Raw genomic sequence first — 25,793 nt, 5'->3', positions numbered from 1 at the left:
GCAAAAGTATAAATTCATTACCCATTTCCAGCCGACCGGGTATGACTATAAATCATTATCTATTTTCAGAAGTTCATTAGACCATTTTCAGCCGACCGGGTATGACTATAAATCATTATCTATTTTCAGAAGTTCATTAGACTAGTATTCTTGGAGAAGTTGACTGGCTAGAGCGAACAAAGCCATCAAACATGCAAATTAAACACAGATGGCTATCGATCAAGTGCATCTCAAAGAGAATAAAATTCGATGGATCAAAATATGGACGCAAAAAGCGCGAATTAAGAAAAGAAAAGAATCAACAGACTGAGGAGGCAAAAAACAAACCATCAATTAAAATGATTCATTCTTTTGTATTTTCTCTTTCCTCTTTGTTTTCTTTAAGGAACCCATATTTTGGAGCTAATAGCTTCCATAGGCAGGAAAATGCCTAAAAAATTAATAATAATAATAATAAGGCCTGCATGAGCTCCATCTTAGATACACAATTACCTCTCAAAAATGTACTCAAGAGAGCACGAGCTGCTTTCCCTTTGAAGATGCAGCAACTCCACGACGGTTATGACGGCACTAACAATGGCGGCCGTTTTCTTCAATAATTAATCATATTAAGCATGAGCTCGTTGAATGTTTTTAAACTGCTGTACTCCAAAACTGTTTAATCCACATTGTCTAAGAGGCAGCCGGTCTTTCACTTGCTTTGTAGTAAAGCATCTTTTGCACATAGAATATCATGTATCCCTGTGCAGCCCTCACAATGTTTTCATTCACTCGAGTGATCCAAGCATCATCACACTTGTACCATTCATCACTTAAGCGCAAATAGGTCACATAATGGCCTGCATCTAGCTTGCCAGTGTGCGTGATAACAGCAAACAACTCAAATTCTGAAGACAACTCAGAAGCATCCAATTCATCCCCATCAAAAGAGAACATTCTGTTTCCAAATCGACTTCTCAATATTGATGAAGATAGATAAGGTGCCATGTCTAAGGAAAATGGGAAATGTAAAGACCGGTCAACTTTCCTCGACATGTTCCGGATTGGAGAATGCTCGAATCTTTTGATATGAAAGCAAGAAACCAAGGGGAGTTTTCTTATAGACATTTGTTTGAGAGATTCCTGTCTCACTTGACACTGTTGGCAGAAGAACTTTTGGTCAGAGCCCAGTCTCTCGGGTCTAGTAAATCGGTCCAAACAGCCCATCAAGGTAGACATTCCACAGTTTCGGCTTGATTTCACGGGACCTGCCTCGCCATTGCAAGAATGATGGGATTTTGAGGCGGACAACTTTGTAGAAGTTCCCTGGTTTGGTTCCAAGTCCAATGAGAAGTCCACACATGGATCATACGTTGTAGACGTAAAACCACATGCTGTACACATGAGATCAGACCGCAAAATGCCAGAGAACACTCTATGTGCGATACAGCAGTCTCCATTGCCTGCACTATGGAATAAACAAGGTTAGAAGGAGATATATTACATTACCAATTAATCTCTGGTCTTTTTGCAAGAAAACTGAAGCCAAAGACGTGTTAAATTAGAAAATTTTATTTTATTTAACTTTGATAAGCATGCTCAGTTAAAGATTGTCATAGACATCTGATGATAATAAGAGCACGTGTGAAAACTGAACTAGATGTGTAATTCGCAATCTATGTTGGAAATTGTTAATTATTCTAGTGAGAATACTCATAAACTACAATTGGACCAAATGAAAAATATTTCCCTTTTCAGTTTTGGCTATTTCTGCTACTAGAGCAAGAATTGTATTCAGAAACTCACGTGGAAATCTAAATTTTTATACTACTGCATGCCAAAGAACTTTTACCCAACTCAGTCTTACGCAAGACAACTTGCCCACTAACAACTTCACAAACTGCTCCTTATTAGCACATACCTCTGCTGCCACCAAAGATGATGGGAAGAATGATTCTACAAGGAAAACAGTGCAGCAAGGATTTGATGAGATGGTATAACAAAGTTATTGGGATAAATTCTTCTTCTCTACCTCAAATGGCAAATGGTCGGAACTTCATCAAAGTGTAAAGATAACTTATGCCAAAATCGCCATCAGAATGATGGGGTCCCTGATATATGATCCGTGAACAACATAGATCATAAAGGTTCAACTAAAGGATTTGGCCCTGTTGCTAACCTCTCATATACTCTGGCAGCTAGGCATCAGCCATGACAAAATGAAGAAACCCTAGAAATGGCACAAGTGGAGTTAACATGAGAAAGAATTATTGTTGCACAAGAAATTCCTATGTTGAAACCAAGGAGACTAAGGAACAGGAGACTTACTGGAGAGTTGCAGTTGACAAGCTTGCGCTGAGTATTAGCCCTAAATCTGAGAGCATTTGCCAACGCCTAAAGCAACAATGGACCTAAACCCACATCCTGCAGTTAAATATTGCAATTCCTTCTTAATCTTTAAGGTCCTTTGGATCAGCTTGATCAGAATACAAAACTATTCCATAACAAAGAAGGTAGGGATATCAAGTGATCGCTTATATATTTTAGAATGGCAGCAAGCTTCATTTTGCCTCCCTACTATTTTTAGACTCCATATCGTTTAATTAGAAAAAGGAAACATACTACATCCAGAAACACTCTAAAAAGTCCCCAACTTCCAGTAACCATGATTCAACTAGTAGAACTACATTTTGACCATCATGGGCATGGAATGATGGTGCTGGGAAAAGGTAATAAAATTCTAAGTATCTTAAGCACCATCATTTACTTGTCATATTGGAACACATGAGAACTTACTAGTGTCCAAAACAGGAGCTAAATCATCCAACCAATTTCTAGTCTAAAATTCATTGTTTCTACCAGGAACCATCAGAAACGGGAAGCAAGGAGCATCACATTTAAAATGTTACTTCATAAACTGTGCAAAAATCAACTGCATTAACACATCTAAAAAGCAGTATGACCTTAATGCACTTGAATGCTACAACTACATTCATGGAAACTAACGTCTAGAGACACTTCAAAAATATGACAGTAACAAACAAAATGTTACTGGATCATATTACCCATGATGAGAATTAGAGAGCGAGGCAGAAGAAACATGCAAAATGAATGGCGGACATTAAGACAGGTCCTACCTGGAAGGTTATTTCAACCAAATATTCCAAAAGACAGAAGTGGATAACTAACAAGTAACATATTGTAACCTACCAATAAAGAATATTCTGTAACCGACACCGACACTTCTTGAATTCATTCTCCCCTGCCCCCAGCCCCCAACCCCCAACCCCCGCATGGTTGCTACAGAAACTTCGTAATTGTTTTTCTTCCTACTCTGTCTTCTTTTCTTCTTCTTCATTTTTATTTATTTAGTTTTTTATTTTATTTTTTGCCCCCCAGGGGAACCTTAGTTACTTAAAAATTTATGCAGCAGGACCAATTTACCTTGACTCTGGGGCTTTCTTTTATCCTTCTCCACTTTTTCATGAATCCCATCAAGCATAGAAATGAAGAATTCATGTGCATCCTGTTGTTCATAACTTGCTAGGTTTGCCGCATATTGCCACCAACTGTAACAGAATGACAAAAGTCAAAAGAATATATACATTAACATATATATATTACTAGATCTCGGCTATGGTGAAGTTGAGAATATCAGACCGCAAGTATAATCTGCCAGAATTGCATTGACATGTGTACGGATATTACAAAAAATCAAAGCAAACCCATTTTCAACCAACTCAGCAATTCTGATAAGAGAAACTACAGTATTGGGTAGGGATTAGTTCCCAAAATCAGCAAGGCGTTTTCAACTCATCGACTACTACTTATACTTTCGAAAAAATTATTCAATATAACAAACAGATAATGATCAGACTCAACCTATCATGTTAAAAACTAGGAAGAAAAACAGGGTATCAGTACATTTAACAAGTTCCCAGCTGAAGGCAACCTGTATAGAAATTTTGCCGGGCTATACGGCGTCCTTTCTCCCGAAAACACAGCGGAAAACAAGGCATCCATGTCACAAGCTAAGCAAAGCCTCGAATTCTTATTTTGATTGGTGTCATTTTTCTTAACACTGCTCTTCTGTTGACAAAAATACCGGTTGTGCCGATCGCTCAAGAAATAGTTCCTCAATGGCGGAGTATGGAGCAATGCTTGCAACACTGAGTTCATGAAGCACGTATTTCCGAGATTGTTCAGCCCTCGCAATCCCCAAGGTAGGTCAAAAGAGGAATCCCCGGTAGGGGTCCAATTCAAAGGGCTCGAATTCCTTCCAACCAACGCACGTTCTCTCAGATCGGGCGTCCAAGGCCGGTAATCGACGCGACGCCGCTTCCGGAGGTTCTCAGGCAGCAGGGATCGGATTGCGGATCCTCCGCCGAGAGTCGACGCCGTGGTCTGAGCGAGGACGACGGCAGCATCGAAGTCCCCGTCGTAGACCTGGTCGCGGCACAAGCAGCAGAAGAGCTCCGCACGGTCGACGTCAACGGCAATCTCGTGGCCGCCCAGGGCGGCCGCATGCGATGGCGCGTCCGCGTAACAGGAGAGTGCCGCGCATTCAACGCAAGCGTAAAGCCGCGGGGGCGCCGAGGATCCACAGGATCCGCAGCGCGGCACCTCGTTCGGATCCCGGCGGATCGCCGTGCGCCCCGGCGGTGCCACCCTCAGGCACTCCTGCAGCGCCCTGAATGGCTTGGCGCCGCCTTGCCGCGATCGGAAGTCCGACAGGTGCTGGCACGGCTCCACCGGAACGGCGCCGTTCCGCCGCTGAGAATACGAATGATCCATCACTGCTCAGAGTCCGACACTATTCAGTTGAATCTATAATATATATATTTATAAAAGCATTAGGGATTCGAAGAAACGAGAATGCGATAGAGAGGAGGTGAAGAAGGAAGAAGAAAGAACGAAGATGAGATCTGTCGCACTGAGGGTTTGGAATTGCTTTCTTTCTCTAATGACTTCAGATCAGTCTTTCCTTTAACTATTTTTATTAAGTGATTTTCTTTTCCCATATAACTGATTTTATCACATATTTTTATTTATTTATTATAAAAGATACTCACCCATAATTCATATGACTTTTAAAAGTTAAAACGTATTCCATAATATAAAAATGTATTAAATAACATGAAAACTTTTTATGTAATACATTTTTAAGATTATCTACAATAAATTATTGTGCAATATAAATATTTAAAATTTATATATAAATAGACTTTTTCCTATTATATACCAAACTTAATAAATATTTTACAAGTATAGGTCTCATAGAATTTTTTAAGGGGGGGGGGGGCGGATGAAAGTGGTCGGCCTCCGGGAACGGTGAGTCAGGTGACTCGGGTCGAGTAGAGGGAACTCGACTAATTGGTTTCTGCGCATTTATAATAAATTACACTTGGACCCGTTGACCTTTGTCAACAATACATCTTGCTCCCTCAGCTTTTTTGTTTTTGTTTTTTTTTTAATCTCTAAGAATGGGCAATTAACAAAATCTCTCTAGCACTTCACATAATTTTGGGAAATTTTAATATCATAACAATAATTCTAATTCAATTAAGGAAGACAAAAAAAAAAAACTCCCAGTCTTTCTAAAACGAAAATGTTAATACTTATAGATAAATTTAATAAATAATCATCACAAACTAATAAAATTTATAATAATTCTATCTAAATTAATAATAATTCATATAATTATTGTGATTTATTATGTGTTACACTAACTTGTAAAATTATCAGTAAGAATTATTTATGAGTATAATATTTTCAAAAAAGTTATTATTACATGCAAATAATGGCGATTGAATCATTTCAGGTAGTTAGAGATTGATTTGATAATTAAATTAAATTGAATTAAAATAATTTAACTGAAATTATTAAAATCAATCAAAATGATTAAACTTGATTCAAAATAGCCAAAAGTATATGATACCAATAGATATATATTCAAATTAGTAGTATTTTTGTAATTAACCTAAAGTTAAAAAGTACTTTTGCCAAATAATTATATAATTTTGTTAAAATCGAAAAGCTAATGTTAGAAAAGCCAAATTGAAAACTGATTATTTAATATGAAAACCGAACCCAACTAATCAATTTGATCCGAGTATTCAGTTTTAATGGAATAATAATAATAATGCAAACCCCTACCTTCTACATATGCAGAGAGAGAGAGAGAGAGAGAGAGAGAGAGAGTTCATCTTCTAAATTAGTTAAATAAATTTAGAACTATTTGATTTTTTAAAAACATTATTTTATTCATCAATACAATTAAGAAAACACACAGAACAGAACGCCATATAAAAGAAAGAAACATGCACATTTAGAATCAAAGTCCATTTACCTTAATTTGCATATTAATGGGTATAATAATAGAACAATAATATAATTATCTTAAATCGTAAACTCTAAACGAAATAATAAAAAGGTGTGATTCGGTTGGTTGGTTGGGAGGGGATTGGATCAGGGAAGGATAATGTTCATGAATTTACGCTTGGCAAAAGCCAGCCACCATTTGTTGGGAGTGCCATTGGCCCTGTATGCAACGCTCAGCAGTCTCCCGCTTGTTTCCTCCCTTATCTGCTTCAAGTAGTTCCTCAACAGCTCTGCCATTCATTCAATTATTATTATGATGTAACGACTCTAGATATTTAAAAATGTCCAGGTAGGTAATAAATTTAGAAAATTCAAATTTCTTCTCTTCTAGAGGGCATAAACAAAAGTCCTGTAACGTGTGATTCTCCTGGTCCACCAAACACAGAAAATACATGAAAACTTCTAGAAGGCCATCAATATCCTAAAAAGAAATTGCAACTATGCTTTAAACAGATTTACTACTTAAGTCTATACAAGTAGCAGGATGAAACAATTACGAGCATATAGGAAGATGCAGAAGAAACCGCGATGATCCGCCCATGGTCACCGACAAAACCAGAGATCAGTCTACCAAATTACTAAATAGTAAAATCATATGGCTAACAGTGAATTAGGATATAAAAGGGTTGCAGGCAGTTCTGACTCTACTACGACTGAGATGGGGTGTACAATGGGAAACCCAACACAGCCATATCAACAGTTCTCTCAGAGATAAAAGGGACCTACCATTGCAATTAGTAATTACATCTAACTCTATAATTTCTAAACAAGGTCATATAAAAAGAAAAATCTTGAGGTGTATTTGATTGCAAGCATGAAATTTGGGTAGACAGAAAATATTTTTTAGGCAATTCAATTGCCTAGAATTAAATTTTAGGAAAAAATGTCAATTGAAAGTGTTTGATTGGCTTAATTTTCTACTTAAAAATTATTATACTTTTCCAACTTTTGGTGTTTGATTGTCATTATTTTCCCTAGAAAATTGACATTTTCCATGGAAAGAATACCTTTTTTTTACCTTAAAATTTGTTCATTTTTAGCATTAAATTTTACATTAATACAATATATATTAATAAATTATACACAATTATTTTATAATACATTTTGATAAATTATACATAATTATTTTATCATTACATTTTAATAAATTATACACAATTATTTATCAAAATTTTATATTAATATATATATGAGAATAAATAGTTTTAAAGAATAAATACATACATATATATATTTCTTTGTTCAAGACTATGCATAATGGAAAAGAAACACGTATAAGGTACATAATGAAAAAAAATAGCTAGAACCAAAAATCAATAGATTGAAAAGAAAGACAAAGACAGGCTAACCTTAAAACATCACTTGGTTGGAAATAGATGAACAGATAATAACCAATCACAAGCCCCATTGCAATTCCTATTCCAAACCAACCTATTACAATGCTCACTTTGTGCAGTAGTCAAATGATATCAACATTGTATTAAGCGGTGAAACATAGAGAAGGCAGATATAGAACAAGAAATCAAAAAGAATCCAATTGTTTCCAACTTGGGATTTGGACAAGAGATTTCTTTCGTTCCAACAATCTCTACCAAATCTGTAAAAAATATATCAATACAAAAAATATACAATCATCAATATATCTACCACTTCCACCAAATCTGCAATCATCAAAGTCCAAGCAAGAATTCTAGTGACATGATCATTGTTACTCAATGAACTAGGTACTTATAGCAAGACCAATACAAACACAGCGTACCCACTGGTCTCACAAATAATCACAATATATATAGTCTTAAGTCCTAGCGTTAAGGTTGTCAACATTCAAACAAATCATGCAAACAATGTACCTATTACAAAATATATAAAAATACGGAGTTTCGTTTTGCCTTACAAATTAAACAGTATTTTGAACAAACATACTAAACATTATCCACTAATTAAGCGAAGGTGGATCATGGCCAAGTTTCTCAAAAACCAAATCTCACATAAATGCTTCATCAGTCAAACTCATAAAGATTCTCGCAAAAATTTCATCCGCTTGAAATACCTTCATGACTTGCATCATATCACGTCTATCTATCTTCATGCCTTTTAATTTTTCTAAAACTAATTGCCAATTTATATAATTTTGTGTATCTAATGTTGCTTGAATCTCCATAGCATTAACAATTCTTTCGATAATTTGGCAATACTTGATAGGGCAATAATACTCTCATCGGGTTGGGTATGTCTACCCCGGCTTTTGTTAGTTCCTCCTTCGGAACTACGCTTGAAAGCACTTTTTCTGCTTAGATTTGTATCTTCACTTTGACTATCAATCTCATTTACCCTTAGGGTGCGTTTGATTGCACTTATTTTCTATAAAAAATGACTATTGTCCACCCAAGTTCTAACTTTTGTAGTGTTTGATTAACTAAGTTTTCCAGGGAAATTAAGTTCTCATTTTCGGTCACATAAGGCTCTTTTCTCGCTTTTGCTGGAAATGGTTTTCCGGGGTTTTTTTTTACATTTCCAAGGAATTCACTCACCGCGTGCACAACACATTCGCTTCTGTCCACCTCAATTTCTCTAGGATTTTCCTCTCCCATTCAAGTCGGCTTCATCCCCTTCCTCTTCGTTGCCATCCACCGCCAAGGTCGAGTGCTTCCAAGTGTAATTCTGAATGAGGAACTAACAAAAGCCGATGTAAACGTACCCAACCCGATGAGAGTATTATTGCCCTATCAAGTATTGTTGAATCATCGAAAAGAATTGCTAATGTTATGGAGCTTCAAGCGACATTAGATACACAAAATAATATAAATTGGCAATTGGTTTCAGAAAAATTAAAAGGCATGAAGATAGATAGGCGTGATATGATGCAAGTCATGAAGGTATTTCAAGCGGATGAAAGTTTTGCGAGAATCTTTATGAGTTTGACTGATGAAGCATTTATGCGAGATTTGGTTTTTGAGAAACTTGGTCGTGATCCACCTCCGCTTAATTAGTAGATGATGTTTAGTATGTTTATTCAAAACACTATTTAATTTGTAAGGTAAAATGAAACTCCGTATTTTTATATATTTTGTAATAGGTACATTGTTTGCATGATTTGTTTGAATGTTGACAACCTTAACGCCAGGACTTAAGACTATATATATTGTGATTATTTATGAGACTAGTGGGTACGTTGTGTTTGTATCGCTTTATGTGTGGTCCTACTGTAAGTACCTAGTGCATTGAGTGACAATGATCATGTCACCAGAATTCTTGCTTGGACTTTGATGATTGCAGATTTGATGGAAGTGGTAGATATATTGATGTATTTTCATCATGTACATGCAGTCATCTTCATATTTTTTGATGATTGTAGATTCGATGGAAGTGGTAGATATATTGATGTATTTTCATCATGTACATGCAGTCGTCTTCATATTTTTTTGATGATTGCAGATTTGGTGGAAATGGTAGACATATTGATGATTGCATATTTTTTGTATTGATGTATTTTTTACAAATTTGGTAGAGGTCGTTAGAATGAAAGAAATCTCTTGTCCACATCCCAAGTTGGAAAAAATTGAATTCTTCTTGATTTCTTGTTCTATATCTACCTTCTCTTTGTTTCACCGCTTAATACAATGTTGATATCATTTAACTGCTGCACAAAGTGAGCATTGTAATAGATTTTTTGAGCATTGTAATAGGTTGGTTTGGATTTGGAATAGGAATTGCAATGGGGCTTGTGATTGGTTATTATTTGTTCATCTATTTCCAATTAAGTGATGTTTTAAGGTTAGCTTGCCTTTGTCTTTCTTTTTAATCTATTGATTTTTTATTCTAGCTATTTTTTTCTATTATGTACCTTATACGTGTTTCTTTTCCCATTATGCATAGCCTTGAACAAAGAAATATATATATATATGTATTTATTTTTTAAAACTATTTATTCTTCATTCTAATATATATATATATATATTAATATAAAATTTTGATAAATAATTGTGTATAATTTATTAAAATGTAATGATAAAATAATTATGTATAATTTATCAAAATGTACTATAAAATAATTGTGTATAATTTATTAATATATATTGTATTAATGTAAAATTTAATACTAAAAATGAACAAATTTCAAGGTAAAAAAAGTATTCTTTCCATAGAAAATGTCCATTTTTTAGGGAAAATAATGACAATCAAACACCAAAAGTTAGAAAAAATAACTATTTCCATGGAAAATAATGGCAATCAAACACCAAAAGTTGGAAAAGTATAACAATTTTTAGGTAAAAAATTAAGCCAATCAAACACCTTCAATTGACATTTTCCCTATAATTTAATTCTAGGCAATTCAATTGCTAAGAAAATATTTTTTTTCTACCAAAATTCCATGCTTGCAATCAAACACACCCTTAAAGAGAAACTTATAATCAAAAAAGATATTTTACTTTTACTAGAGGTATTTGGCAATATATTCAAAATCCAAACAGTAAATGGAAAGGGTTAAAATTTCAAAAATTAAAGCATTATTTAACATTATTACTTATGGTGGTAGCACAACGACAAGAAAAAGTGGTAACAATGCACAGAAAGCACTAATGTGGAACTATTTCACATTACAGTAATATCTTTTGGTTTGAAGCCAGAGAAAAATTCTCATTAAACAAATAAAATAATAGTTCTAACATCCTTATGCATGTATAATTGCATAAATTCATTCAAGGTGAAAGCACACTTGGTTGGTCTTCTGTTTGCATAAATTTTTAGAAACAAAAACAGAAAATGCCATTTGGTTGCTTGTGTTCGGTTCCAAAACTAGTCAAAAATTAAAAAAAAAAAAAAACTTATGAAAAAAATGAAAACACTAAAAAGGTGCTACCCCATGTTCCATTCCGTTCATTTTCATTTTGTCTCAACCACAGCCACACCCCAACCCCACTTTCATCTTCATTTTTTCTTCCTTTCTTGGTTCTTCTCCCTCCCCACTCAACACCCCCCCCCCCCCCCCCCCCCCCCCCCCAAAAAAAAAAAGAGCTCCCCCTTGGGCAACCTCAATCAAGACTCCACCTCTCTATTTTTCCCCCTTCAAATCTTGATATGTGAAGGACCAAACAGAAGCTGGGTTCACTGCCAAATGCAGAACTTGGTCTGGTTTTGTGACAACCCCATTCAGGCGTCTAGGTTTGCAATGAACCCAAACCAATGCCTGGGGTCATTGGTGCAATGATGAAGAGAAGAAGAGAAAGATGAAAAAGCAAAAAGAATAAAAAATAACAAAAAAGTGAAAAAATTTACTGTATACGGGCATCTTTCTTAATATGAATTATATTACTACTATACATAATCATCAAATAAAAGAAAAAAAAAATTGCATCAAACACTATATTTGGTTTTTACTTTCAAAATTTTAAAAACAAAACAAAGTTATCAAACAACATATTTAGTTTTCATTTTCTTAACAAAAAACTGAAAGAAACAACTGGACATAAAGAAAAAAACCTAAAACTGAAAATTAGAAGTTCATCAAATAGGCCCACGCAAATTTATTTCAAGCTCTTATCTTCACTGAATATCAAGGTGAGAGGCAGTGAGGGTATTCTAAATGCAAAAAACAACAAAGTTATTAGAATCTTCATACATCTTAAAATTTTATGTTCTCAATATTTGATTTGCATGATAATGACCATCAGTAATGAATTGCATTCTCATATCCAAATATAGGATGAAGTCAAATTGGGAAAATTTCCTCATAAATTATTCAAGCACTAAGACTGATAAAGCTACATCTTCAAAATAATATCAATACTGTTATGAAAATAGGGTGCAGTTACCAACTTGAAAAGGTATCAACTTTAAAATCTTTTGAAGAAAATCAAATTTTCAACAGAATAACAATGCAATAGTTGCCAATGTATGAAGAAAATATAGTACAAGAGAAGATCAGACAGCTTTACCTGCTTCTTCTCGTGATTGAGGTAGTGCAAAGAGGCCTGGAAAGCGAAAACCTGGCTCTCCAGGCACAGGAACATTTTCCAGCCCCAAGTTAATGATCGCTTTGGTCCCTTCAGCCAAAGTTCTGCATCCCTCAAGTCTCTTCAAAGCGACATTGATGTAGAAGGTCAGATAGATAAGAAGCTTATCAGCTGGACTTTGGATATCAAAATTTCTGAAGAAGACATTGGCACGAAAGAATGTGATTGCCTCATCAGCAATATCACTTTTATCTGCATAGAAGGTATACATGTGTCATAAACTGAATAAACTCATTTCAAAATAAAATGAAACATTGCAAGTCTAACCTTGATCTGAAACCGGAGCAGGACCCCTTATATGGCTTTTTAGAGGAAGAAGAGGGCATCCACAAGCTTCAGTGATCCCTTCCTCATCAACAAAACTGGAGTGGTAAACCTAATGACAGCCAACGACCAAATTGCAGCACAAACATGATTATTTAGGCATACATACATACATGCACAATGCTAACAATTGCTAATTGAAATGAGAAACACATGCTTTAAAAGACCTAGGTAGAAATTTTTTATTTGAGTCCAACAAGAACGAAAATCATTTAGAAGAAACATAATATGGACACAAGGAAAGTCCACAATATTCAACTCAGTCATCCTCGCATAAAATAATTGTAGCCATTTTAGTGTTTTATAGAGTAAGGTTGAGCAAATGGGCTAAAGCTGATTGTGTTTTATAGAGTAAGGTTGAGCAAATGGGCTAAAGCTGATTGGGAGTTGTCAAGTCCATACAAGGTTTGTTGAGAAACTTTCAACTGCTATTGGACAACAACAGGAAAACATTCTCAAGAAACATCACATGTACAAATCAAAATTCATAATATTCAACCCAGTGATCCTTGCATAAAAAAATTGTAGCAATTTCAAATGCTTCACAGTTTGTGCTTGAGCAATCAGTGTCACTTAAGACATTTATGGTAACGTATCTGTTGGGTTTTTGCATGGAGAATTATTTCTAGAAGATGAAGAATAGAACCTGTTAGAACGAAGATGAAGTGCGACTGGATTTATTCTAAGTTAGATTAGTTAACTTAGTTGTTATATTATGAGAGATACATTAGTCTTTTGTATAGGCTAAGTAGTTAGCCTTGTAATTACTGCCCCTATGGTTTATAAATAGGAAGCGGGAGGCTGAAAGTCGGATATAACAAATCATTCTATTAGTTTCTCTGAATGTGAGTGATACTTTCGAGAGAGAGAGAAAGGCTTAGAGGGAAAGTTTGTCTTGATATTCTCTTGTATAGAAGGCAGTGAACTTGTGTGAGAGAGAAGGAGAGTTCTTGTAATCTTGTTCAAGCGGTTTCTAGTGGATTTGGCTCTCGGGATCAAGGCTGGATGTAGGATTGCATATTGCAATCTGAACCAGGATAAATCAGCACCTCTTGCTTGGTTTGATTGCTCTTTTACTTTATTTTCTTTGCTGTTTTTCATTTCAATTTTCTATAATCTGTCGTGGGTTTGATTTCTGGGTGAGGAGTGAAGAGAGATTGGAAAAATAGAGTGTTGAATTGAGTTTCTAAGAGCTCCTAATCCTAACAGATTGGTATCAGAGCCAAGAACCCTTTCAAGAATTGCCAAGAACCCTAGGAATCAATAGGATTCTTACCTGAAATGGCTTTCGCGGCCTCTGCTGCCCGTTATGACATTGAGAAGTTCGATGGGTCGAATGATTTCGAACTTTGGAGAATGAAAATGAGAGCTTTGTTGGGTAATTTAGGATTAGAAGAGGCTCTCGATGGAGAGTCGAAGATGCCGAATGATTATCCTAAAGAAAAGAAGAAGAAAATCATCAAGAAGGCATACAACACCCTAATTCTAAGTTTAGGGGACAAAGTTCTTAGAGAAGGTTCAAAAATGAAAACTGCAGCAGAGTTATGGCTTAGGTTAGAAAGTTTATATATGACAAAATCCCTATCTAGTAGGCTGTTCTTAAAGGCAAAATTCTTTACCTTTAAGATGCAAGAAGGGCAGAAATTGCATAGTCACATAGATGAGTTTAATAAGTTGTGTCTTGACATAGAAAATATAGATGTGAACTATGATGATGAAGATAAAGCCCTTGTGTTATTACATTCTTTACCTAAGTCATATGAAACTTTTGTGGATATCCTTAAACATGGTAGGGATACATTGACCTTAGAAGATGTTATAGGAGCATTGAATTCTAAGGAGTTACAACAGAAAATAGAAGGAAAGACTGCTGGAGATGTCCTTATTGCAAGAAGTAGGACTGAAAAGAGTGAGTTTAAATCAAAGGGGAAGTCTAGATCCAAGTCTAAGAATGGCAAGAAACAGTTTCAGTGTTACCATTGCCATGAAGAGGGTCATATTAAGAAATTCTGCCCTAAAAGAAAGAAAGAATCTAAGGAAAAATCAAATTCTGAAATTTCATCCTCCCTATGTGAGTATGATTATGATAGTGCAGATGCATTGATTGCATCTTGCCTAGAAGATAAGGATTTGTGGGTTTTAGACTCAGGTTGTTCCTTTCACATGACATCCCATAGAGAATGGTTTTTAAACTATCAAGATACAGGTGGTGGAAAGGTGATGTTAGGGGACAACCATGAGTGCATTATAAAGGGGATAGGAGACATTAAATTAAGAATGCATGATGGATTGGTAAAAATGTTAAAATCTGTTAGGTATGTTCCAGATTTAAAAAGGAACCTAATATCCCTAGGAGAATTGGATAAAAGTGGTCATTCCTACAAAGGGCATGGTGGAGTTTTAAGGGTATCAAAGGGATCCCTTATCTGCATGAAAGCTGCCCTTCACAATGATATATATGTGCTGGAAGCAACCACTTTAAGTGGTGAGGCAGCTATAGGTGAAAATAAAACCTATGATCAAACAAAATTGTGGCATTATAGGATGGCTCACATTAGTGAGCAGGGACTTAGAGAACTGTCTAAACAAGGTATCCTAGGGGCTGGAAATTTAACAGATTTGGACCAATGTGAAATATGTATTTTTGGCAAGTCTTCTAAAGTAAAATTCCCTAAGAAAGCAAATCTAAAGCCCCTTTAGAATACATTCGTTCTGATTTATGGGGCCCTAGTCAATCTTTAACACATGGTGGGGCAAGGTATTTTTTGTCAATCATAGATGACTTCTCTAAGATGGTTTGGGTATATGTAATAAAATCAAAAGACGGAACTTTTGAAGCCTTTAAATCCTGGAAAACCTTAATAGAGAATCAAAAAGGTATGAAAATCAAGATTATTAGAACGGATAATGGTCTTGAGTTTTGTAACAAAGAATTTGCCCAAATGTGTAAAGAAAGTGGCATTCTTAGGCATCTAACAGTTCTCGGAAACCCCAAGCAAAATGGCCTAGCTGAGAGAATGAATAGGACCCTTTTAGAAAGGGTAAGATGCATGTTAATTCATGCTAGGTTGTCCAAATCGTTTTGGGGAGAAGCTGTTACAACAGCTGCCTATGTAATTAATAGGTCTCCTTCAGCTGCAATAGGGTTTATTGGTTTAAAACACCCTATGAAATGTGGCATGGTCAAAAGCCAAGCTTAGAGCATCTAAGGGTATTTGGCTGCATTGCTTATACACATGTTAAGCAAGGGAAATTAGAGCCTAGAGCCAAGAGGTGTCTGTTCATAGGTTATCCTAATGGGGTTAAGGGATATAAGTTATGAGCCTTAGAAGAAGGATTGCCAAGGACTTTGGTTAGTAGGGATGTGACTTTCAGTGAGGATTCCTTCTTAAAGGATGATAAGGTAGGTATTCAAAAGGATAGGATAGTGAAAGGGAAGGCTGTTGAGATGGAACAGCAAGTCCAGGATGCTGCCATGCAAAATCCCATGGACTTGGCAGCAGATCAGCACACTGACAGTGCTGATTATCCTATGCAAATGGACCAGCATGATGCTGATCCTGATTCTCCTACCTTAGAGAGTTTTCAGCAGAGTAGCAGTGATGATCCCTCAAGTTCTGAGAGGTTTCAGCCTTCTGGCAGTGCTAGACCTTCAGGTTCGAATAGTTCCCCTAGTGTATGTAGGTACAATGTGGCAAGGGATAGGCAAAGGAGGGAGGTTAGACCTTCTATTAGGTATGGATACTCTGATTTAGTCTCATATGCATTGTTAAGTGCAGAAGAGACAGCTGGTAATGAACCTCTTACATGTGAAGAGGCTATGAGATCAAAAGATTCCAAGTTATGGTTGAATGCAACGAGATCTGAAATGGATTCTCTAAAATTCTAAATAAGAATAAAACTTGGTTTTGGTTGACAGACCCTTAGGTAAAAGGGTGGTAGGCTGTAAGTGGCTTTTCAAGATAAAAGAAGGGGCAGGTAAGGAGCAAAAACCTAGGTATAAAGTTAGGTTAGTAGCAAGGGGATTCACTCAAGTGGCTGGGGTGGATTTTAATGAGGTTTTCTCACCAGTAGTGAGACATACCTCTATTAGAATCTTGCTTGCAATGACTGCCATGACTGCCCATTTGGACTTAAATCTAGAGCAAATGGATGTGACCACCGCATTCCTTCATGGTGAGTTAGAAAAGGACATTCTAATGGATCAGCCTAAGGGATTTGAGGTTAGGGGTAAGAAGGAGCAAGTATGTTTGCTAAAGAAATCCTTATATGGACTTAAGCAATCCCCTAGACAATGGTATCGAAAATTTAATATATTCATGATCAACCAAGGTTTCAAGAGAAGTGCCTTTGATTGTTGTGTCTATTTTAAGCATATTTCATCTAAAATTTCTATCTATCTCCTTCTATATGTCGATGACATGTTGATTGCTAGTCAATCAAATGTGGAAATTCATAGGATAAAACTGAAATTAAATTCAGCCTTTGAGATGAACGAGCTAGGAGAAGCTAGAAAGATTTTAGGGATAGAAATAGACAGAAATAGACTAAAGAGGTTAATCAAGTTATCTCAAAAAGCATACCTAGAGAAATTGATTAAGAGATTTCAAATGCATGATGCAAAGGAGGTAAAAGTTCCTTTTGCACAATGTCATGTAATAACCTTCTGTAAGGGGGTGTTGCTATAATTATCTATAGTTAAGGGGTAGAAACAGAGCATATGATAGTAGCTAGCTGTGAGGGTTGTACTAAATCAATTGCTGCATTAGCAGCAGGTACATTCTCATGCATGTGGGCAGTTATAGCTCATGGGAGGATAGGAATCCAGCTATATATAGTGCTGAATTCCCTCTTACGGTTATGTACGAAATTATCAGAGAATCTTTTATTCATTTCTCTCTCTCTCTCTCTCTCTCTCTCTCTCTCTCTCCTTTTCTTTCTACGTCATTCCCTTCTCTTTCTTTCTGCTCCCTTCATTCCTATTCTACTGTTTGACCGGAAACTGTTGTCCGCTTCGGAAAGCTGACAATCCTGGTATCAGAGCAAGCTCTTGGGCGTCAAGCGATACTCACAAGAAATTATAACCATGGCCAACGAAACGAAGATGAAACAAATGGAGTCTCAACTACAACAGGTGACGACGACAATAACATAAATCCAAAATCGAGTGGGAACGCTCGAAACATCTATTGGAGCTGGAGTAGACTCATGGATCAACCAAGCAATGGAATGCTGGAGGGTGAAGAGTCGTGAGCAGAGCACCTTGTTATGGGAATAGTTGATGGAGCAAATACAGTTGATTGCGCGAATGTTCACCAATCAGCAACCGTTAAGGCTTTCTCCCGAGTTTCCCTCGAGGGAAAGAACGGAGCCCATTTTTCCTGGAGTGGGAGTAGAACCGCGACCGATAGGAACGTCGGAGTTTGAGTTCGATACGGACACGGTGGGGGAGAATGTAAGAGAAATGAGACAGGGAGCCCTGGTTAATCGACACAACCCGAATTATCCCATGCCGAAGCTCAAGATTCCATTGTTTGAGGGGGAGAATCCGAGGTGGTGGACGCGAAGATGTGAGCGAGTATTCTCCCTATATCAAATTCCAGAACAATAGAAGATCACTTTAGCTTCTGCTTACTTGAATGATATGGGAGATGCTTGGTATCAGGCATGGCTTGCGGTTAAGGAGGGAAGCCCTTGGAGTGTGTTTGTAAAGGACCTTTGTGTGAGGTTCGGAGATAAAAGCATGAGGGATGTAATCGAAGAGTTTAATAAGCTCAAATAAGAAGGAATGGTCCAGGCCTATCAGTAGAAATTCAAGGAGCTGAGATCGATGATGATGGTGCACAACCCTCAGCTATCTGAGGAGTACTATGTCTCGAGCTTCATCAGCGACTTAGGGGATGAGGTGTGGCCTATGGTAAGAATGTTACAACCCCATACGGTGAAGCAAGCCGTGGAAAATGCAAGGCTGTAGGAAATGATCGTTGAAGCAATGATGAAAAAACAGAGGAATCAAACGAGGGGGATGATAACAGGAGGATGGCAAGCAGTGAATAGGTTGGCACCAAAAGAAGGGGGGCACAACAGTAGAGTCGTACTGGCCCTACCTTCCACCAATCCCGTGCAAGCCATGGGAGGTAAACTGATGGAGCAAAGGCGGGTAGCTAGCTTATGCTACAAATGTGGGGATAGGTACTTCATGGGACACAAATGTAAGAGGCAGTTGTTGTTGTTGGAAGGGGAAGACGAGGAAACTGAGGAAGGAGAAGAACTCTCAGAAAATGAGGAGAAGGACCAAGGGGAGATCTCTTTACATGCCTTGAAGGGGGTAAACAATAGTAAGGTTATCAAGGTGGAAGGAAGAGTAAACAATCAGCCGATCATGGTTCTCATAGATAGTGGGAGTACTCTTAGCTTCTTGGACGAAGCTGTGGTAAGGAGGCTTGGGTGTGAGGTAAGCTTGTCCCATCCCCTATCAATAACGGTCGCCAATGGCAACAAAGTGATGAGTAAGTCGTCTTGTAAGGGTTTTTGCTAGGAGATGAACGGGGAAAAATTTTCAACAGATCTTACACTGCTCAAGTTAGGAGGTTGTGATGTAGTGTTGGGGGTGGATTGGATTAAGGGAGTTAGTCCAATCAGCTTCAATTTCAATAAGATGGAGGTGACTTTCGAAAAGGATGGCAGCAAAAAGGTCCTAACGGGCAACATGGAGGTGGGGGTGTGTAAAGTCATCTCGGGTAAACGGCTGCGAAGAATGTTCAGGGGCAGATTTTCAAAGGTGGCTCAACTCTTCTCCCTCCATGTAGTAGAAATTTCCGAGGAAACCCCTAAACAAGAATGAGAGATATGCGTGGTGGTCAGCAGTAAGACATCCAGCCAAAGAAAGGTACAAGAACTAGACTCTGTTAATCTACTTTTGATTGAGTATAAGGACCTCTTTGCTGAACCCCACTTCCTTCCACCCAAAAGAGATTTTGATCCTTCTATTAACCTAAAACCTCAAGCCAAGCCTGTGAAACTAAGATCATACCGATACTCCCCTAAACAGAAATCTGAAATTGAGCTACTTATCAAAGATATGTTAAGCAAATCTATCGTCCAACCCAGCAACAATCCCTTTGCCTCGCCTGTTTTGCTTGTTAAAAAGAAAGATGGATCATGGAGATTTTGTGTTGATTACCGACAACTAAACTCCATAACCATCAAAGATAAGTTTCCCATACCTATAATAGAAGACTTACTTGATGAACTTAAGTATGCCACTGTTTTTACCAAACTAGATCTTAGGTCGGGTTATCATCAAATTCGGATGAAACCCGAAGATATTCACAAAACAGCCTTCAAGACCCCATCAAGGGCATTATAAATTTCTTGTAATGTCTTTCGGCTTGACTAATGCCCCAGCTACTTTCCAATCCTTGATGAATCGAATCTTTGAACCCTACCTCCGCAAATTCATTTTGGTGTTCTTCGATGATATTCTAATCTACAGCCCCTCCTTTGATCAGCATATCTACCACCTAAAAGTCACCTTTGAGGTCCTTAGGTTCAATCAATTGTATATGAAAGAGTCAAAATGTGTCTTTGCTCAAGAACAAGTGGAATACTTGGGCCACATCATATCTAAAACTAGAGTGAGCACTGATCCTAGCAAAGTGGCAGCCATGTTAGGCTGGCCGCGACCTACCAACGTAAGAGGGCTCAGGGGATTTTTGGGGCTAACTAGCTACTACCGCCGGTTTGTCAAAAACTATGGAATCATTGGTTGACCCTTGACCGAATTATTGAAGAATGATGGGTTTCATTGGAGTCCAGAGGCAGAAAGAGCATTTGTAGACCTTAAGCAAGCTGTCAGCAATGTTCCCGCGTTACGGTTGCCGGATTTCAGCAAACCCTTCGTACTTGAAACGTATGCGTGTGCTAGTGGAATCAAGGTTGTGTTGGTTCAAGAGGGCAAATCCCTAGCCTTCCTAAGCCAAGCCTTGGCACCTAAGCACCTAGGATTAAGTATATATGAGAAGGAGATGCTGGTTGTATTGATGGCAGTGGATAAATGGCACCACTATTTGGAAGGAGGCACATTTGTGATCAAAACAGACCATGAAAGTCTGAAATTTTTATTGCAAAAATGGTTAAACACTCATTTGCAGTAAAAGGGAAGGACAAAACCAATGGGGTTAGACTATTCTATTCAATATAGAAAAGGGAAGGAAAATAAGGCGGCAGATGCTTTGTCGCGGTGTTTTGAAGAGGGTCAAATGGCAACTGTAACTATGGTGATCCCAGATTGGTGCCAAGAAGTTAGTGCAAGCTATAAAGCAGATGAGACAACTAAAGAATTGCTGCAACAGTTAGTGATCAACCCAACTGCTAAACCAGGGTATACCTTAGTAAACAGCATCATCAGGTATTAAGGAAGGATGGTTCTGGGAAATGACATAAGACTCAAACACAAGGTGATTGACGCTTTGCATAATTCACCTATGGGAGGACATTCGGGCATTGTCAATACTTATCACAAGATGAGACAACTCTTTCAATGGCCGGGATTAAAGAAGGATGTTATGGAATTTGTAATGGGGTGTGACACTTGCAAGAGGTGCAAAACAGAAAATGTGGCCTATCCGGGACTATTACAGCCATTGAACGTTCCAGGAGGGCCTTGGGAGAGCATCTCCTTGGACTTCATTGAGGGACTTCCAAGGTCAAAAGGTAAGGATTGTATTATGGTAATAGTAGACAGATTCACCACATACAGCCACTTTGTGGGGCTGTCTAATCCATATATTGCCAGGGAAATTGCTAAAATCTTCATGGACCAAATAGTAGCATTGCATGGAGTGCCCAAGGCTATAGTATCGAATAGGGATAAGATTTTCACTAGTTTGCTTTGGAATGAGCTAATGCGACTATTGGGAGTCAAGTTGAACATGTCAACCGCCTATCACCCAGAATCTGATGGACAAACGAAAAGGGTAAACCAAAGCCTAGAAATGTACTTGAGGTGTATATGTTTCCTGCAACCAAAATCATGGCACAAGTGGTTGGCCATTGCTCAATGGTGGTACAATTCTTGCCACCATAGTGCCATCAAAAGGTCTCCTTTTGAAGCACTTTACGATTACAAACCACCACTACTTCCGACGGTTGGAGAGACATCCTCAATGGTGGCCCTAGATACCTACCTCCAGCAAAGGCAGCAGGCTCTACAACTGATTAAGACCGAGCTGGCCAATTCCAGGAACCAAATGAAACAATTCGCGGATAAAAAGAGAAGTGACAAGCAGTTCCAAAAAGGGGAAAGAGTCTACTTGAAATTACACCCAAGACATCTGAAGTCCCTATCTCCAGGACCTATCTCAAAGTTACAACCCAAATACTATGGGCCATTTTTAATAACTACCAGGGTGGGCAGTGTGGCTTACAAACTACAGCTTCCAGAGAATTCTAACATCCACCTGGTATTTCATGTTTCACTTCTCAAGAAATCAGTGTCCGAACAACAAATCAGTCCTACCCTATCTAGTTCTATACAAAGTGTGGAGCAGCCTAAAGAACCTTGAGCCATTCTAGATAAAAGAGTGATCTACAAGCATAGAGCCCCCATTCCTCAAGTATTAGTCAACTAGTCGGGCCTACACTCAGATAATAATACCCGGGAATACCTCCCAGATCTACTCAATCAGTTTCCACAAGCTGCAAGTCTCCTTAGTATTTCTTGAGGACAAGAAAATTTTGATGAGGGGTATTGTCATGTAATAACCTGCTGTAAGGGGGTGTTGCTGTAATTATCTATAGTTAAGGGGTAGAAACAGAGCATATGATAGTAGATAGCTATGAGGGTTGTACTAAATTAGTTGCTGCATTAGCAGCAGGTACATTCTCATGCATGTAGGCAGTTACAGCTCATGGGAGGATAGGAATCCAGCTATATATAGTGCTGAATTCCCTCCTACGGTTATGTACGAAATTATTAGAGAATCTTTGATGTATTTCTCTCTCTCTCTCTCCTTTTCTTTCTGCGTCATTCCCTTCTCTTTCTTTCTGCTCCCTTCATTTCTATTCTACTATTTGACCAAAAACTGTTGTCCGCTTCAAAAAGCTAACACACAACACTTTAAGCTATCTCACAACCAATCACCTAGTGATAAAAAGAGCATAAGAGAAATGAGCAAGATACCTTACTCTAGTGCTGTAGTGTTGTAGGTCTAGTGTTGTAGGTAGTCTCATGTATTGTATGGTGTGTATTAGGCTAGACTTAGCCCATGCTATGACTGTTGCTAGCAGGTTTATGGCTAATCCAAGGAACATTGGGCTGCAGTAAAATGGATATTTAGGTACCTCAAAGGATCAATAAACATAACTTTAGTTTATGGTGGAGCTTGTGTCGGAGATGAGCCTAATATACTAGAATTCACTGATGCTGACTATGCAGCAGACCTCGATAGAAGGAGGTCATCTACCAGTTATGTATTTAAGCTATGAAATGCTACCATAAGCTGGAAAATAAATTTGCAATTGGCAGTGGCTCTCTCAACCACTAAGGTTGAGTACATAGGAGTTACAGAAGCTATGAAAGAGAGCCTATGGTTGAGAGGTTTAGTAAGTGAACTTCTAGGTAGAAAGGTTAAGGCAATCTTAAATTGTGATAGCCAAAGTGCTATTCACTTGGTTAAAAATCAAGTACATCATGAAAGAACTAAACACATTGACATTAGGTATCACTTTATTAGACAAATCCTTGATAGGAAGGAAATAGATTTGATAATGGTAGCAGGGGAAGATAATGCTGCAGACATGTTTACTAAAGCAATTCCAATGACAAAATTACATCATTGGTTGAGGCTCTTACACATTTATATTTGTGAATGATTAGTTGTTTTGCAAGTCCCAAAAGAGAGCAGATTGATGGAGCCAGATTATAGAAGATAATCATGCAAAAATGGTGGAGATTTGTTGGGTTTTTGCATGGAGAATTATTTCTAGTAGATGAAAAATAGAACCTGTTAGAATGAAGATGAAGTGCGACTGGATTTATTCTAAGTTAGATTAGTTAACTTAGTTGTTATATTATGAGGGATACATTAATCTTTTGTATAGGCTAAGTAGTTAGCCTTGTAATTACCGCTCCTATGGTTTATAAATAGGAGGCGAGAGGCTGAAAGTCGGATATAACAAATCATTCTATTAGTTTCACTGAATGCGAGTGATACTGTCGAGAGAGAGGGAAAGGCTTAGAGGGAAAGTTCGTCTTGATATTCTCTTGTATGGAAGGCAGTGAACTTGTGTGAGAGAGGAGAGTTCTTGTAATCTTGTTCAAGCGGTTTCTAGTGGATTTGGCTCTCGAGATAAGGCTGGAAGTAGGATTGTATATTGCAATCTGAACCAGGATAAATCAGCGCCTCTTGTTTGGTTTGATTGCTCTTTTACTTTATTTTCTTTGTTGTTTTTCATTTCAGTTTTCTATAATCTGTTGTGGGGTTGATTTCCAGGTGAGAAGCGAAGAGAGATTGGCAAAATAGCGTATTGAATTGGGTTTCTAAGAGCTCCTAATCCTAACAATATCTATTATCTACAACCCAGACCATTCAAATCTTGACCATAATGAACTGAGTGCTTTAAACAAACTCTTGTTTTGGGTATTTCTGAGAACCTGAATATCATATTATTCAGTGCAAACATTAGATAGAGAAATGGAATGAGAAATCAAACAAAGAAAACATGGTCCAGTACCATACTATCTCCAGAACGAAGTGCCGCCTTATCACAAAAGAAAATCACCCTTAGGATAATTACACTGGCTGGCAAACCTTCCTGCACAAATCATTAGCAAAACATTTATCAGCATTTTCCAACTCATTCAATCTAAAACAAGAATAATATGTTTTTCCATGAGATAGAGCTTGAACATAATCCAGACGCTAATATATGCATTGCTGTCTTCTAAGAGTTCGGGACTTGCACTCCCTGAAGCTCTAAACCAAAAAAATGAGTAGAATAACAAGTTAACGCTTTACAAGAAGAGCAATATGAGAGAAATAACCTAATTCTGCCGAAAGATAACCTTAGCTCATCATCATCAACTTCCTAATGCCAATTGACTTCTACATATCACATTCAAAATACAGATTTACGCAACAGAATAATAAGGCAAAAGTTTACACCAGATGCTCTTCCTGCCACAACCCCCTCTAACTAGGGAATGATAAGATAAAGAGTTCCAAAACCATCTTTATGTAGAATATTTTTATGAGGTGATGACGAACAACAATAATTGATATGATCATATTCCATCACATAATTCCCCACCAAATTGCCCAAAGGGTAATCAGGAGAAGCGGAATCCACAATTACAAGATCGCCATTCAATTAGGATCTCAAATGCATTCAGATTGGCAACCAGTACAAAATTGGCATCAGATTCAGCCCTCAAAACCAAAGTAACTACATTCAAATGCTAACTAAACCGATACTCTATAATTCCCCACCGAATTTCAACGAAAATCACGCTGGAAACAAAAAAACAAAAAAAAAATTCATTGTTTGCAACACGAGCTGCACCATTAACATATTTCGTCAATAACTACACCAACCCAAACCCTAACACAACATATAGGCTATAAAAAGTTGAACGTATAAGAAAGGAAATACCGGAAGTGTCGATTGAAGAATGGAACAGGGAATGTCGATCGGATCGGAAGATTGCTGGAAGACAATTGCTGAGAAATGGTTGAGATTGGGGCTGAACTGCCCGTACGAGTTACGACGTCGCTTTTCTCTCTACATCTAGAGCTGCTAGCCTGCTACATCTTTTCTTGTGTTTGGGCTTAATGGCTGATCGGTCTGGACCCCATTGGACTCGGACCAGGCCCAAGCCCAAGTTTAATGTAATTCTGAGACTCGTTTTTGCATTAATGAAGTATTCACATGCTAATCATGTATGCTTATTTCTAGTATAAAATATTTTATATTAAACAAAAGAAGGAGCTTATCATCACTATAAAAGAAATTCTTTTGTAAATTTTTAAAAAATGTAACGCATAGAATAGAATATAGTAAAATAATACAAACAATTTCCCATTATAACTATTA

General features: G+C 37.5%; 2 protein-coding genes across 2 annotated transcripts; both read right to left on the bottom strand.

The window, feature by feature from the left end:
• Positions 1-323: 323 nt before the first annotated feature.
• Positions 324-4,957, bottom strand: LOC127806818 (ubiquitin C-terminal hydrolase 22-like). Its single transcript, XM_052344346.1, has 3 exons — positions 3,932-4,957; positions 3,424-3,548; positions 324-1,442 (listed from the first exon to the last, which is right to left on the bottom strand). Exons 1-3 carry the CDS (start codon positions 4,771-4,773, stop codon positions 673-675), a joined length of 1,737 nt encoding a protein of 578 aa, XP_052200306.1. The 5' UTR covers positions 4,774-4,957; the 3' UTR covers positions 324-672.
• Positions 4,958-6,285: 1,328 nt separating this feature from the next.
• Positions 6,286-25,515, bottom strand: LOC127806997 (actin-related protein 2/3 complex subunit 3). Its single transcript, XM_052344653.1, has 5 exons — positions 25,353-25,515; positions 24,435-24,515; positions 12,642-12,750; positions 12,297-12,566; positions 6,286-6,590 (listed from the first exon to the last, which is right to left on the bottom strand). The coding sequence occupies exons 2-5, from the start codon at positions 24,435-24,437 to the stop codon at positions 6,448-6,450; spliced, it is 525 nt and encodes a 174-aa protein (XP_052200613.1). The 5' UTR covers positions 24,438-24,515; positions 25,353-25,515; the 3' UTR covers positions 6,286-6,447.
• Between the last annotated feature and the right edge of the window lie 278 nt (positions 25,516-25,793).

This window comes from Diospyros lotus, chromosome 7, assembly GCF_014633365.1.
Source record: "Diospyros lotus cultivar Yz01 chromosome 7, ASM1463336v1, whole genome shotgun sequence".
Taxonomy (NCBI): domain Eukaryota; kingdom Viridiplantae; phylum Streptophyta; class Magnoliopsida; order Ericales; family Ebenaceae; genus Diospyros; species Diospyros lotus.
This window is presented reverse-complemented; position numbering and strand designations above follow the sequence as displayed.